This window comes from Mus musculus, chromosome 5, assembly GCF_000001635.26.
Source record: "Mus musculus strain C57BL/6J chromosome 5, GRCm38.p6 C57BL/6J".
Lineage (NCBI taxonomy): Eukaryota > Metazoa > Chordata > Mammalia > Rodentia > Muridae > Mus > Mus musculus.
This window is the reverse complement of record NC_000071.6, coordinates 103,520,433-103,534,835: the sequence shown is the minus strand read 5'-3', so window position 1 is coordinate 103,534,835 and position 14,403 is coordinate 103,520,433. Positions and strand designations below refer to the sequence as shown.

The 14,403-nt window shown below is 44.3% G+C and overlaps 1 protein-coding gene across 1 annotated transcript in view; it reads right to left on the bottom strand.

The window, feature by feature from the left end:
- Positions 1-14,403, bottom strand: part of Ptpn13 (protein tyrosine phosphatase, non-receptor type 13) — a 173,170-nt gene that overhangs the window by 63,526 nt on the left and 95,241 nt on the right. Inside the window, exons 10-16 of the mRNA NM_011204.2 lie at positions 11,047-11,269; positions 9,008-9,082; positions 8,722-8,902; positions 7,687-7,840; positions 5,934-6,072; positions 5,036-5,188; positions 1,435-1,617 (exon numbers count right to left, since the gene is read on the bottom strand). Of these exons, the coding sequence (NP_035334.2) occupies positions 1,435-1,617; positions 5,036-5,188; positions 5,934-6,072; positions 7,687-7,840; positions 8,722-8,902; positions 9,008-9,082; positions 11,047-11,269 (1,108 nt within the window). The remainder of the gene's footprint in view (positions 1-1,434; positions 1,618-5,035; positions 5,189-5,933; positions 6,073-7,686; positions 7,841-8,721; positions 8,903-9,007; positions 9,083-11,046; positions 11,270-14,403) is intronic.

Here is a 14,403-nt window from a genome sequence, read left to right as displayed (position 1 = left end):
TATATTTTTATCCCTAACAAATGTACCCCTTAACTACTGCCACAGAGTTCTCAAAGACACTAAGATCCACTGCTGTAAATCTAGTGATCAGCATGGAAGGTAGAATCTACTCAAACTTCAGAAGAGCTGCAGGACAGGTATCTAGAATAAACAGCCAACGGTAGGCAGAGCCCCCGCCAGAGGGACCTAGAGGTCCAGAGTAATTACAGAGGCTGCATTACACACAATGTGCTGTTTGAGACAAATTAGCAGAATGCTTGGTTCCAATGGCTGATTGGATGGACAGGAAGTGCATCCGAGGGAGGGCTTGTGAGAACTGAAAGGGGTGGAGGATAACTTTATCTAAGTTTCCTTCACAAACTTGTTCTACTAAATGCCTACTTGAAAAAATTAAATTAAGTCCAGGTAATTTCTTTGTTTCAACAGTTTTGAAAAGATGAAAGGTAGTGTGGGCTTTCCTGGATGAATAAACTATTATCTGTCAATCTCAGAGGGAAACTCTACACGTCATAGGAAGCAACCAACCCCTAGGTCTAGATCTGATTTTAAAGGCGCCTTATCCAGAATACAGCATAATCTTTATATTCTTATGAATATTATTTTTGTGAGAACCAATTTCAGCCCAAATGTCAGTAGTCCTCAAATAGCATTAGACCATAATACATGTATTTTTGTTCTTCTCTGAGGCTCTGAGGTGTGCCAGATGACACTTCAATGTTCAGATACTCCACATTCAAGAACAGAATATGTTTTGGAAATAACTACCTTTTTTGTTTGTTTGTTTGTTTGTTTTTCGAGACAGGGTTTCTCTGTATAGCCCTGGCTGTCCTAGAACTCACTTTGTAGACCAGGCTGTCCTTGAACTCAGAAATCTACCTGCCTTTGCCTCCCTGCTGGGATTAAAGGCGTGAGCCACCACGCCCGGTGATAACTACCTTTTTAAATGCATTTCCCACCCCCCTGCTAAAAGTCACTTTTCTAATAATATCACGGTAGAGGCTAGACTCTAAAATTTCAGCAATTCATGGCATTAGTTTATGAAGCTCAGTGGTCAGCGGACCTCTGGCCTCTGAGAGCCCCACCCGTGAGCATCACAGGCTCATTAGAAGGGAGATAATCACCTATCTTAGAAATATCAGGGTGTTCCTCTACTTGAGAGATCATGGCTATAGAATAAGTTTTCATCTAGTAGAGTCCAACTCAGTTGTAATTTAACTCAAATTAATTGAGCATATAACCAGTTAGGAATGCATCCCTAGGTGTTCAGAAAATCAAAACAAAACCAGAAACCAGAAGCGAAATCTCAGTAAGATCGCCTACAACTAAAAAGTGGAAAGAGCTTTATGTAGTACTAAGGTTTACCATGGAAAGTCAGTAAATGGTTACAATTAAAATCGGTTACACCAGTTAACAAAGAGTTTAAAATAGACATACTGAAAAGGAAATCTTTTTTGTTTCCCTCCACGGGAAGCGAAGGACCAAGGCACGGACTCCATTGTGAACCTCAAAGACCAGCACACCTTTGGAACAGACCCCCAGCAGTATCCCTGTCTGTGACTTCTTCTCAGGGTGTACCCGGTGAAAGTGAACTCCATACTCTGTCAGCCTTTGGCAGACCTGTTGGAACACAGGGTGATGCACGTGCGTTAACAGTGGTGTACAGGGGAGGAGTTAGACTTGGGTCAGCGCACTCAGTAACATGTGACATCCATATTCCGAAAATGTATTCCCAGTACTCACTTTAAGTGACAAATGAAAACAAACCCAAACCACATCAGAGGGCTAAACAGAGGAAGGAGCCAAGTGTCTGACACTTAGAGAACTTGTAAGGGTGGATGAGGCCGAGAGCGCTAAGTCAGGACATGAAAAACACTAAAAGAAGCAACAAGAAGTCCTAGCAGTAACAAAAGAAGTCTGTCGCTGGTAACCAGCCTGCTGTCACAAGGTCCCCCAGGGAGGTGAGCAATGGCTGTCTGTCATTGATTGTGGGGCTAAAGATGCTTACTATTTATGAATTTTTCTCTTCCTTTAACTCTATGCTATTCTAAGACCAAAAGCCACCGGCTTCTGATAATTAGCTCCTGCTGTTAGCAGCAGGGGACTAAGGGCAGGGGCGGGGGGTGGGGGGGGATTTGGGCTTGAGAGATGGTTCAGCAGTTATGAAAACTGGAACCATTTCCAGAGGCCCTGAGCCCTGAGTTCAATTCCCAGCAACCACACGGTGGCTCACAACCCATCTGTAGTGGGATCTGATGTCTTCTTCTAATGTGTCTGAAGACAGCCACAGTGTACTCACATTCATAAAATAAATCTTTAAAAAAAAAGAAAGAAAAAGAAGGAAAGAAAGAAAGAAAGAAGTCAGTCAGTTTTAGTTAATAGTCTCTTTTCTCTCTGGCTCTAGGGTCCCTCACTGAAAATGTGGCAGGTGCCAGTTCTTTAACTCTTCGTGAACCAGAGAGAAAAGAAAAGAAAGAATAAAAGAAAGAAATGAGAGAATATTCAGGCACTAAGAAAAAAACACTCATTCTGGATAAAGTAGAGAAAGAAAGGTTCCAACCACTTTACATACACACACACACACACACACACACACACACACACACACTCATACACACTCTCTCTCACACACACATACATATACACTTACTTAGTGGGAGGTGCAAAGCTCCATACAGCAAGCTCCAACAACCACAATTTTCTGTTCTCAATATATATACTGTCTCTAAGATTATCTCACACGACTGTCAGGCAAACATCAAAGTGGGGTAATAAATTATATGGTCTTCTAAATACTTTTACATTCCAATAATTTCATAGTAAGTTTAAGGCATGGATTCATGTCATAGATCGATAAGGTTTAAAGAGTTACCGCAACATTGTTTACATGTCCTTCCATTAAGACTGGTATCTCACTAAAGATTCATTATCTGTTATTAGCCCCACCCCATAAGTTCATTATAAGTTTAAAGCTAAAATTTTTATGCCATAAGTTACCATGGTTTTGTCAAGAGACAAATCATTTGCCTTGTGTGTTACTAGTTTTGTATAGATAAACTAGTCAATGCTTTATTTTTTGTCCTTGTACCTACAACACATGTTCCATTCCCAGTTCATGACCTCGAGTGACCAGGGAACGATCTCATACCTGACCTAAAGGAATGTTTTCCTTCATTGTAAACTTGTTCCAAGCCTGATTTCTTTTTTTCGTGCAATTAGCCTGTGACACATGAAGCTCTACAGAGCTCTACCTGCAGCTTCTATACTATAGAGGACTTGTACTTGCATAAATTTAGGAACTCTATAAAATTATTATTAGGAATTATGAAATCATCAACTTGTCTCCACAGCATTACTATATGAGAGTACATCTTCATGCTGATTTGTAGAAAGTCTGCGTAATAGGGTGGGCAGATGCCCAGGAATCATTAGGCTGTCTAATAGTGACAGGAAAGATATATCAACTACAAAAAGCAATCCTGGGATGAAGTCTCTAAGAACCCTGCATTCTTAGTGCTCATCCATAGCAGGCCATAAAAAATGGTGGGCCATCTCCACTTGCATGTCTTTAGCTTTTCTTAAATGGCTTCTGACAGTCAGTGACAGAATTTAAGGGCAGACTCAGACTGAGAAATAAGTATATGTCAGGCATGCATCTGGCAAAGGAACTATATCCATAATATATAATGGAAGCATGCTTTGCTGAGTCAATCGGATGGGAGTGAAATTGAAAAATGTTTAAGTGTACATATGAAAAAAGCAGCTAGGTAAGTGGAAAATGAAACACAAGAAAATAGTCAATGAAAATAGTAAGAAAGACAAACTAAACTAAACTTGTAATTCTGGGGCTGAAGAAATGACTCAGTGCTTAGGATCACACACTGCTCTATACAGATTCCCAGCACCCATGTAGAGTGACTCACAATAGTGTATAAGTCCAGCTCTAGAGCTGGGACAATGTGGCTTCCATGGATACCTACACTTACGTGTGCACGTACACACACACACAGACACAAACATGTACATAATTTGCACACGTGTGTGTGTATGTACAAGCAATATTAGAAATCAATAAATCTAAAAGCTATCTTTAAATACCCTAAACACCATCACTTCTTACCCACCCTCAGGGCTAAGATGGAAAGGGCAGAGGAGAACACAGCTGTCTCTGCGGAGAGCGGGACCTGCGCTGCATTTGAGGAGGTGGCTAGAGAGCTGCAGAGCTTCAGCATCCTTATAAACACACATTGCTGTTGAGCGCGTCCAGGTACTGAACACAACGGCTATGGAGAACTGAGTTCACAGCCTGACCTCAAGTGTGCACTGAAAGCAACCCTCTTTGGCTTTCTTATCACGAATCCCTTAAAGATAAAAAACTTTAGAGATGTTATGACGCCTCTTCTGAGATATGTATGGAATGAGAAACTTGGCTCTCTACACTATGGATCAGCAAACAGAAGGTATACTCTCCCCGTGGCTGCTGGAACTGAATGTTCTCTAAGCTTCTTATATTGAAAGCTTACTTAGTTCACCCTTTCCTATCATAAATACACTTTATTTATCCGTAAGCTAACACGAAGCTGATGGCAAAGCTCAACCCATGAGCCACTTTTTTCAGACGTTTTGTATCTATGAGGTAATTATCATTCATACAAAGACCAATTCTCATCTGCAGAACAAGGGTAAGCAGTTCTAGAATGAGTGTGAACTTGCCCCTCACACCTACTCAGTCAGTTCAACTGTTTCTTTTTGTGAAACAGCTTGATTTTTCAGACACAGAACAGGGTGAAGACACAGGATTCACAGGAAGGCAGCAGGTGTGGGTTTAAGTAAGGGTTCTGTCCCCATGGTGCTCCCGACCATAAAGCATCATGATTTCTTTGAGCTGCGTTTTCTCTTTCACAGACGAGAACTAAACTGCTATAGTTTCAGGCAGAAAGCAGAAGCAAGCAGCCGGAGACTGCAGAGGGTCAGATACCAACCCCCAGCTTCTACGAACCTGCAATACTGCTTATTACTGGTCACTCTGCATGCTTACCTTTAAGAACTCTAGCTCTGTCTCCTTCTCGGAAGCGCCTGCATAGGTGTTATGCAGTTTGGGTAACTCTTCTTTAATGTAGGACACGTCCAGCTTCTCCATCACCCTGGCGGGCAGGTAATGTTCCAGGCGAAAGTAGGACACGCCATGAACCTAGGGGGAAGAATGCTGTTGTCAACAGTCCTGCTTGCCTATCGCTGATGTCAGGCCTCTTCCTCCTGTCTTAAAGTTCTTGTCTCTGCTGAGAGAAGAAATGCTTTAACCTCTCTCTAGAGAATGCATCTCTCTCTTCTTTGGTGAGTTAGAATAGCTGGACTTATTGGCAAGTCTCAAGGGAGGACACAGAGGGCCTTGTGCCATTACAGCTGAAGCGTAATGTGGTAATGCAGTGGGCAGGATCTATCATCTGCTTCCTACTAGGTCTCTTTCATTCAAGAACATGGAGCTTTGAGCATGGTTCTTTGTACCATGGCCTCTGCCTGGCACGGCCTGACACTGTGTGAAAGGCATCCTCAAGTCCATTCTTGACCAATACGTCCTCTACTGAGTCTCTTTATTGCTTAGAATATGGGGGATAGAGGGTTTGGAGCTCGATAACCCTAACCTCCAAAACAAGACAGTTTTAAACAGAATAATCAGAATCCATCTATGGGATAGGTCCGTGTGTGGTGAGCCAGGGCACTATGAGGAACCAAAGGAGTTTAAGATCATTGTAAGGTCAGCCATGATTTCCGCTAAGAATAGTGCGAAGGCTGATGATGTAACTCGGTGGGAAACGCTTATCTGGCATGCCCTGGTTTTGACAGCCAGCATCGAAGCAAAGCAAAGCAAAACACAGATAGAAAATGAACACATTTACCGATACCTACTTCATCAGGCACGAGGAAAACAAGCCTACCTCTGGCTGATAATCTCCATACTCTGCCTGGAGAGCCAAGGATGCAAGAAGCAGGGCGGCCTCGTCGTCACAGTGCACCCTCTCATCCAGAAGGTCTTTCCTCAGCTGAAGGTAATACTGATGGCACGTGAGGTCATGTCTGTTGAAATATGGGTGCACACGCATACCTTGACTTTTGAGGTCAAATCCTGGGAGGATTCTGATCATATGCATAGTTTCTAACATATATGTTTCCAACTACGGTTGTTATTAAGCTGTTTTAGGGCACTCAAAGTGCAAGTTCGACCACTGCCTTGCTTGGCCACCATCAGGAAGCTTCTTGTTGCAGTAAATGGGAACTAACAGGGAGAGCCACGGCAGGATAATGAGCAGAAAGTGAGAGGCTTTGGAGCGCTTGGTCCTAAAGGGGATGTCTCCATCAAACCCTGCCCTCGGGGTTCAGGGAGCTATGTGGCAGAGGAGGTGACACACTGTAAGTTGCATGGCTCTGTGTTGGGCATACAGGACCCAGGACTGGTGTACAGAGACTGGTAGCACATACAGACCTGCACAGGTTCAAGCCCGACAGGGTCTCAGTCCTGAGAGTGGGGAGTGGACACAGGCTCCTACCAATAACCAAAAAGCTACCTGCAATTGATAACTGCTTGCAAAGGAAAAATTATTTTCTCCAGTGGAGTCTCTTGGGGCATGGCGCCCATACTTAAGAGCAGGTTCAAGCCCAGTTGTAGGCAGGCAACACAAACCCAACTCAGTGGTAGTTTGTAGACCTTCTGTTTCAATTTGCTTTGTTTGCGCTTGTTTATTTTGTCTTCTTGGTCATTTGTTTGTGTATTTTGCTTTCTGGTTTTGAGGGTTTCTGTGTGTATTTCTTTTTCTTGTTTATTTACTTTGTTATGAGAGAGAGAGAGAGAGAGAGAATGAGAGAGGAGTTGAGTAAGTGGGGAGAATCTGGGGGAGATAAGGAAGGAGAAAATGTGACCAGAATTATTTTTTTTCCAATAAAACAATTTTTTTAAAAAGAAATTGTTTAAGGGCAATACTGACAGCACGTTAGTTTGCAGGCCATATGAACACTCCATGAGCTGTACAAATGCCTGAAGTTATGAAAAGTACCAGACCTTGTACAAAGCATTTCCCTAAGCGCACACTTGCTGGGTCAAGGCTAATGTACAGTTTAGGGGCAGTAACCGATGACAGGGAACTCAGTCTCACAGAGTGTCTCGCTTCCTTGCTAGGTCAAGAGCTTTTACCTGCTCTCTTTAAGGAAGCACTGTACAGCTCCCTGGCCTGCCAGAGCTGCCAGTCACAACTCCTGTGCTTTGGAGTCACCAGTAAGTAGTGGCTTCGCCAACAGGAGCACAGTGGTGTCACTGAACTGATGACATGAGGCAGTTAAGCAATTAACAGGCAGGAGGTGAACGCTGCACGGGTACCCGGGGTGAAGGGACAGCTTGTGCCCTAGGCAGAGTGTAAAGGGTGACAGATTTCATCAAAACACTCAGAGCGCCACATAACAGAGAGGAATGAAAACTGTTTGTGGACGGAATTTTCCAGAGCGGTGTCTGATCATGAATGAGCACTAGTGACTGAAACCATGGCCACAAGAACACGGATGAAGGAGGATCGTTACGTTTCTTTTAAATGAAAAAGAAGAGATCGTCCTGGATCCAAATCAAGGGGTTTGTGCCAGTCGGATAAAGAGGTCAGCAGAGCGGGCCCGGAAAGAGCAAGAGAGAAAGCCTTGTGCACTCACTGTATCAGACTAACATCATCCATGAAAAATTTAATTCGGAAAAACAACGTAAAGTCAACGGCGGCCTTGCCCTTTCTCTTCGGTTCTTCCTTCCACCCCTCCGGGGCCACTTTGGTTAATTTTAAGTCAGGATCAACAAAGAAATATTCATTCTCTGAAACAGAATGAGAAAGGCATTCAGCAAGCATGGAGAGTTTTCCTTTGATGTCTTCATCTCTGTTGAATGTATTAAAAAAAAAAAGAACAAGGCCCTTCAGAAGTACAGCAGGGGCTGAGCACTGCATAAGGCTGGCTTCAGTGTGGATCAGTCTTCAAAAGCAGACAGAGACAGGCAGACCTGGACTGAGATCCCAGCCATGTCTTACTGCCCGTGAGATAAATTCCTCTTCCACCCCGGGCATCGATCTCCCTGTCGGTAAGACCAGGATGATGCTAGATTCTGCACTGTAGGATATTATAATAATCCAATGACAAAATAAAGTGCGCTGGAAGCCAACCCTTAGAGCACAGGTCTGCAGTGAGTATTAGCTAGTAGTCACTAATTAAACAGCTGGTCTATAAAGCCTGACGTGCACAGAATGTTTAAGAAATTAAGAGATCTGTCTCAAAGGTATCTGCGGGTAGACAACACTATCTGGTCAGTCCAGGATGGGGGTGGGGTGAGTAAGTCCTAGAGGTAGGTCCTAGCTCTTTCCACCCCTCTGGGGCTACATTTCTTTATTTTAAATCGAGATTTAAAAAAAAAAAGTACTGATTGCACACTTAATGGGTGACTCTACAGGATGAATTATTCATTTTTAAGGCACAAGCATTTAAAAAAATCTACATAGATATGGAAAGAGCCTCACAAACACAATAAATGAAACTGGGAAAAAGTCTCTAAGTGCCTTCTGTTCCTTCTCAGCGTCCACCGTCCTGCCTATTTAATTACTCTTTCCCCCGCCCCCGAATGAAGCCTGGCTCAATAAGAGGTCCAGGGTGCCATCTTGATGCCAGGTTTTCCACTGCGAACTCTGAATCAAAACATGGAGATACCTTTGCGGGTGGCGAGAGCAAACAAATGGTGCTCCACCAAGCCGATGTGCGCCACCACCATGTCGAACACATCCTTGCAGATGGTCTTGGTGTCGCAGGTGAGCTCCAGCCGCTGCCCGCTCAGGAGCCTTATGTTCACTTTCCGCCGCTGGTCCTCACTCTTCCCCTTCTTGGTCTGCGACTGAAAAGAAGTCTTTATTAAAGCAGCCCTCGACCACTTAGACTTGCTTTAGAGGATCACGGGACACATGCCCTCAGAGGGACAGAAGCTGGAGTTACTACTTACGAGGATAGACCGTGGCAAATCCAAAGATACAAATGGCTCAACCGTCATCTTCACAAACTCAGGTCCAAAGAAATTCTGCAAGTCATACAAGCGGAATAAATTATTTTTACTATTTATCCTAGGTCCTTATTTAAAAGGCAGCAATGCAGTAATAACAAAGCACACATCAGAAGAAGAGGCTGCAAAGCAAGTGTAGAAACTTTGAGTGAAGGACACTGGCTTTTGCTTAGAAGTGGAGCATGCTTTATGCAGAGATTTTTATGGTGTGTGCACCCCTCTTTGTGTGTGTGTGTGTGTGTGTGTGTGTGTGTGTATGTGTATATATATATTTATGTGGGTGGCTAAAACTAAGGTATGGGGAGAGGGTCTGTGCATGTGAGTGCTCCCATGCTTGTAGAGAATTATCACACTTGAAGCCCATATCATTTGTATGCCATCCTATTTATCACCTCGTTTTGATACAGGTATGGTTATAATATTTAAATGGTAAACTTTCATCAAATTCCTTCCATTTACCTCAGAATACATTTAGTCGTGTTTTATTGTCAGTCTAAAACTTTGGAGTGGTACATTGTCTAAGGAATTAATTCCACATATAAAAGATTAGGGTGATGAAATGTTCACAATACTCCTTGAGAAAACAGTCCCAGTTCACAGTTATGTTCAGGGTCTAGTACTTAAAGAAGAATATGGCAAACAGAAAGGCCTTCCCTGATCAGAATGTGAGATCCAGCATTTTCCTTCCTGCCTTGAATATTGGGGTGAGAACCTGAGGCTTGGCGTTAGTCCAATTGTCTCTGAGAGGCTCGGCAGGGCTGGGGAGAGGGTCCGGCAGTCAGCACAGGCTGCTCCTAAAAGGAGGGGACTGCAGCCCAGTTTTCCTGTACCCACACGGCAGCTCATAACCCTTAGAAACTCCAGCTCTCGGGGACTCTCGGAGTGTGGTGTTTTATCCTCTACAGGCCCTAGGCACGCATGCATGTGTGCACAGACACATATGCAGGGAAAACACTCATACACATAAGATGATGTTCCTGATGGTGGTGGTGAGAGAATTTTATAGAAAAAGAGACTCAGTAAGTGAGGGCCCTGAATGCCTGAGCAGAGGTGGATGGACTTACAAAAGTATTCCTGCTCCTGAACCAGCCTTGACCTCCACAGCTCATCTGTTAACTATGGGCTAATGGATTCCTTACTATAAGGAAGTGGCTTCCTGTTATACTGAAAAAAGCCAGGTGCCCTCAAGGATCATATATGTGTTACTCATATTTTTGTCTTTGTTTTCTTCCTAAGCATTTCTCCTGAGATGGGTGTGCTCTGCTGCTCAGATATTCTTCACACTGCTAGACAATGAGCTTGCTTCAACTTCCTGAGACTAAAAGGACAGATATCCGATGCCGGGAAATACATGTGTATTTCTCTCTGAAAGATGTGATCTTGCTGCGCAGCCTAGGCTGGCCATGGGATATCTATGCCACCCAGGCTACTCTCAGCATCATGATCGCTCTGACTCAGTCTCCTGAGCGCAGAGTATAGGCATGGACAGGTGTGCCCAGGTACACATGTAAATCATAACTCAGTTAAGCCACTCTAAACCCACCTAGTGACATTCTGAAACTGAAACCATGTAAGCAGCTAAATACTGATTTTAATATCACACAAGACATCTAATCCCGGGGAAAACTAATTTGGAATCTCAATCTCACTTACAGGCATCTTAAGGATATCTATAGCAGCTTCTTGTTTAGCATATATTAATTATAAACAGTGGGTTTCCTCACGACACTTCCGTCCACTCCTTTCTTCCGTCCCTCCCCAGCCGCCATCCTCTTCCCAATCAGTATTCCTTCTACTTTCAGGTCTTTTTAAAAACCTGTTCTTTGTGGCCCACTGAGTTTAGCAAGGGTCTCGGACACGAACATGTGTAAGAGGCTATTTACCACAGGACAGGTAGCTCATCTGTGGCTGTTTTACTGAAGAAAACCTACTACTGACCATCAAAGAGCCAGTCTGGACACAGTGGGCAAGAGCAGCCTCACCCTGAGCTTCCTCTGGGTCATGGCTGTCTCCAGGGCCATTTCCCTTAGGGGGTCTCTAGAGATGTCGAGCATGGAAGCTTTGACGGTGTCCCCTGGATACAGGCTGAGCCGCGACTGTCGGAGAGCCATCCTGGCTTGCAGCTGCATCATTTCTTCCTCTTGACGCCTTAGCATTATGTCCTGATTGATCAAGTTGCCTTCGAGGGATGTTTCATATTGTCTACTGCAGAGAAAAGAGAAAAGGAAAAAGAAAGTCTGGCCAAAAAGAAAAGAAAAAAAACCAAAAACCAATAAACAAAAACCCCAGCTGTAGCAAATTCCATGGCAAGTAAGGCATTAGGAATGTAAATATTGGCCGGGGGTGGGGGCGCATGACTTTAATGAGGGGAGGGGGTGGCAGAGGCAGATGGATTTCTGAGTTCAAGGCCAGCCTGGTCTACAGAGTTAATTCTAGGACAGCCAGAGCTATACAGAGAAACCCAGTCTCAAAAAAAAAAAAAAAAAAAGAAAAGAAAAGAAAAAAAAGGAATGTAAATATCTACTTATTTTTTCTAAAGACTGTTTATTTTTAATTACTGTATATATTTGTGTCCTTATGTGAGTTTATGTAGACCACATGTGTGCACGTCTCTGTGGGGGCCAGGAGCACTAGATCTGCACTGGAGTTACAGGTAGTTGTGAACAGTCTAATGTGGGTCCTAGAACTGAACCTGAGCCAGTATTATACAGTGTGGCATGATAAGAGAAATAATATATAAAATCTTTTATAAATTATGTATCTATTTATATATAATATTCATTATATATGTTTGTCCAGTCCCCGATAAAATAATAGTAATGTTTTGTAATTTCCCGGAAAAAAAAAGTGATCAGAGAATCTTTGTTTTGATATTTGGTCTTTGAATTTGGTTCCTATCACTTTTCCTAGATGAGGAGAGTAGGGGAGAGGGGGAGAGGGAAGAGGGTGGGAGAGGAGAGGGGGGAGGGGAGGGGAGGGGAGAAAACCAGACTGATTCCCATTGGAATGAGACTTCCATCAACACCCCTAGTTCCTCCTGAGGAGTGCCCCAGGGTCCTCAGAAGAACTACCCTTCCTGTAGCTCCCTCAGCCTGGGGCTGTTTTCTTTCCATAGATCTAGGCCTTGAAGGTCACTGACATTCTGCTTGTGTTGTATTTTCATCTGTGTGAGCAGATGTGGTCAAGTGGGTGAAGGTCAAAGGTCAGCCTCAGGCAGCGTTCCTTAGGAGATGTCTATCTCGATGTTTCAGACAGAGGACAGAAACTGGGCTTGGCTGATTTATCAAGGCCGGCTGATCAGTGAGCTTGGATCTACCTGTGTCTGCTCCCCAGAGATCCAAGCATGTGCCACCCTGGCTTTTGTCAGGGATCCTAGGGACAGAACTCAGGTCCTGAGCCTGAACTGCACTTTGCCCATCCATCCTGTTAAGTGTGAGACAGGACAACACCTGCTCGTGTCCTGGGTGTTTTCTGATCTGCTTGCTGCTCCCTCCCTCCCTCCCTTCACTAACAATGCGAGTCTGACTCACGGTTTCTCCCATCACCACTCATGGTTATGGTGTGTGGATCTGGGGAGTCTTCTAACCTTCTGACCCCCTCTCTTCTTCAGCAGGCGACCATGTAGCCTCCAGAGGCCACGACTTCCATATAGATGTTCTTCCATATTCTCTATCGTCTTACTTTGTTCACTGTGCTCCAGCCTTCCTGGTCAGGTAAGTCACTGACTTGTACTGGCTCAAGGCATGGTCATTCTTCCATTACTCTCCTCTTGCCCTACCTTGTGTGGAGCCTAAGGTCCGTCTTTGCAATCATTCTTCGAGTACAACCTCATCGGCTAATTACAGAGCCAGGCTCCCTGACCTCCCAGGGCACTGGCTGTCTTGTCTTTTAAAGCTTCAATACTCTCTCCTCCTCTCACTAGACGACTTTTCCTTATTCTTCTCACTAAAACAAAGAGTAATGCAAGTGCCCTACTTGGATATTAACATACACTTTTGGTTTAACATTTTCTTTCTTTTTTTATTATCACCTTTCCTGGTCCCCCCCCCCCCGAAACTCCTATTCCATCCTCCCTCCCTCCCTCCCTCCCCCTGTTTCTATGTGGGTGTTCCTCTACCCACCCACCCACTCCTGCCTCCCTGCCCTCGTTTCCCCTCCACTGGGGCATCTATCGAGCCTTCATAGGACCAAGGACCTCTCCTCCCATTGATGCATGACAAGGCTGCCCTCTGCATCATATGCAGCTGGAGCCATGTGTACTCCTTGGTTGGTGGCTTAGTCCCTGGGAGCTCTGGGGTAGGGTGTCTGGTTTGTTTGCTATTGTTGTTCTTCCTATGGGGTTGCAAACCCCTTCAACTTCTTCAGTCCTTTCTCTAACTCCTCTATTGGGGACCCTGCACTCAGTCCAATGGTTGGATGTGAGCATCCACCTCTATTTGTAAGGCTCTGGCAGGGCCTCTCAGGAGACAGCTATATCAGGCTCCTGTCAGCATGCACTTGGCATTCACAATAGTGTCTCAATTTGGTAACTGTATATAGGATGGATCCCCAGGTAGGGTAGTCTCTGGATGGCCTTTCCTTCAGTCTCTGCTCTACACATTATCTCCATATGTGCTCCTGTGAGTATTTTGTTTTCCTTCTAAGAAGGACTGAAGCAGGTTCAACATTTCTAAACCAAAGCCATTTTACTTTCTTCCTATGTCTGTCCTTCTTGCAATTATTTACCATTTGCTAAGGACACAATCTTAAGAGTCATCCTTATTTCTCCTTCCTTATAAACTACCAATCTCATTTGCATTGAATCCCGAAGGGACAGCCCATAAGAGCCACATCTGGATTGCCTCCAGCAGTGACTGTGCCGGCTACATTACCTACTTTCCAACTGCCATTCTGTTCTTCCCATCATGCAACAGACACTGCAATGCTAAGTTACATCTTGCCTTTTTGTGCCTTCAGTGATCCATGGCTTCCCTAACATGTAGAGTCCTTAGCATCTGTGACATGCTCACACACTGGGGCCCTGATTTCTTGGCCACTGTCCCTAGTATACAACGTCCTTTATTCATTTTGTTGTGGGCACACTGCTTTTTCACTATTACAGGAAAGGTGACATGTCTCCCTCTCATTAATGAAGAATGTTATTGCTGTGATGGAACGCCATGACCAAAAGCCAGGTGGGAATAGTCTATCACTGAAGGAAGTCAGGACAGGAACTCACACAGGGTAGGAAGCTGCAGACAGGAGGTGGTGCAGAGGCCATGCAGGGTGCTGCTTCCTGGCTTGCTACCATGGCTTGCTTACTCTACTTTCTTATAGAACCAAGGACCACAGCCCAAGAA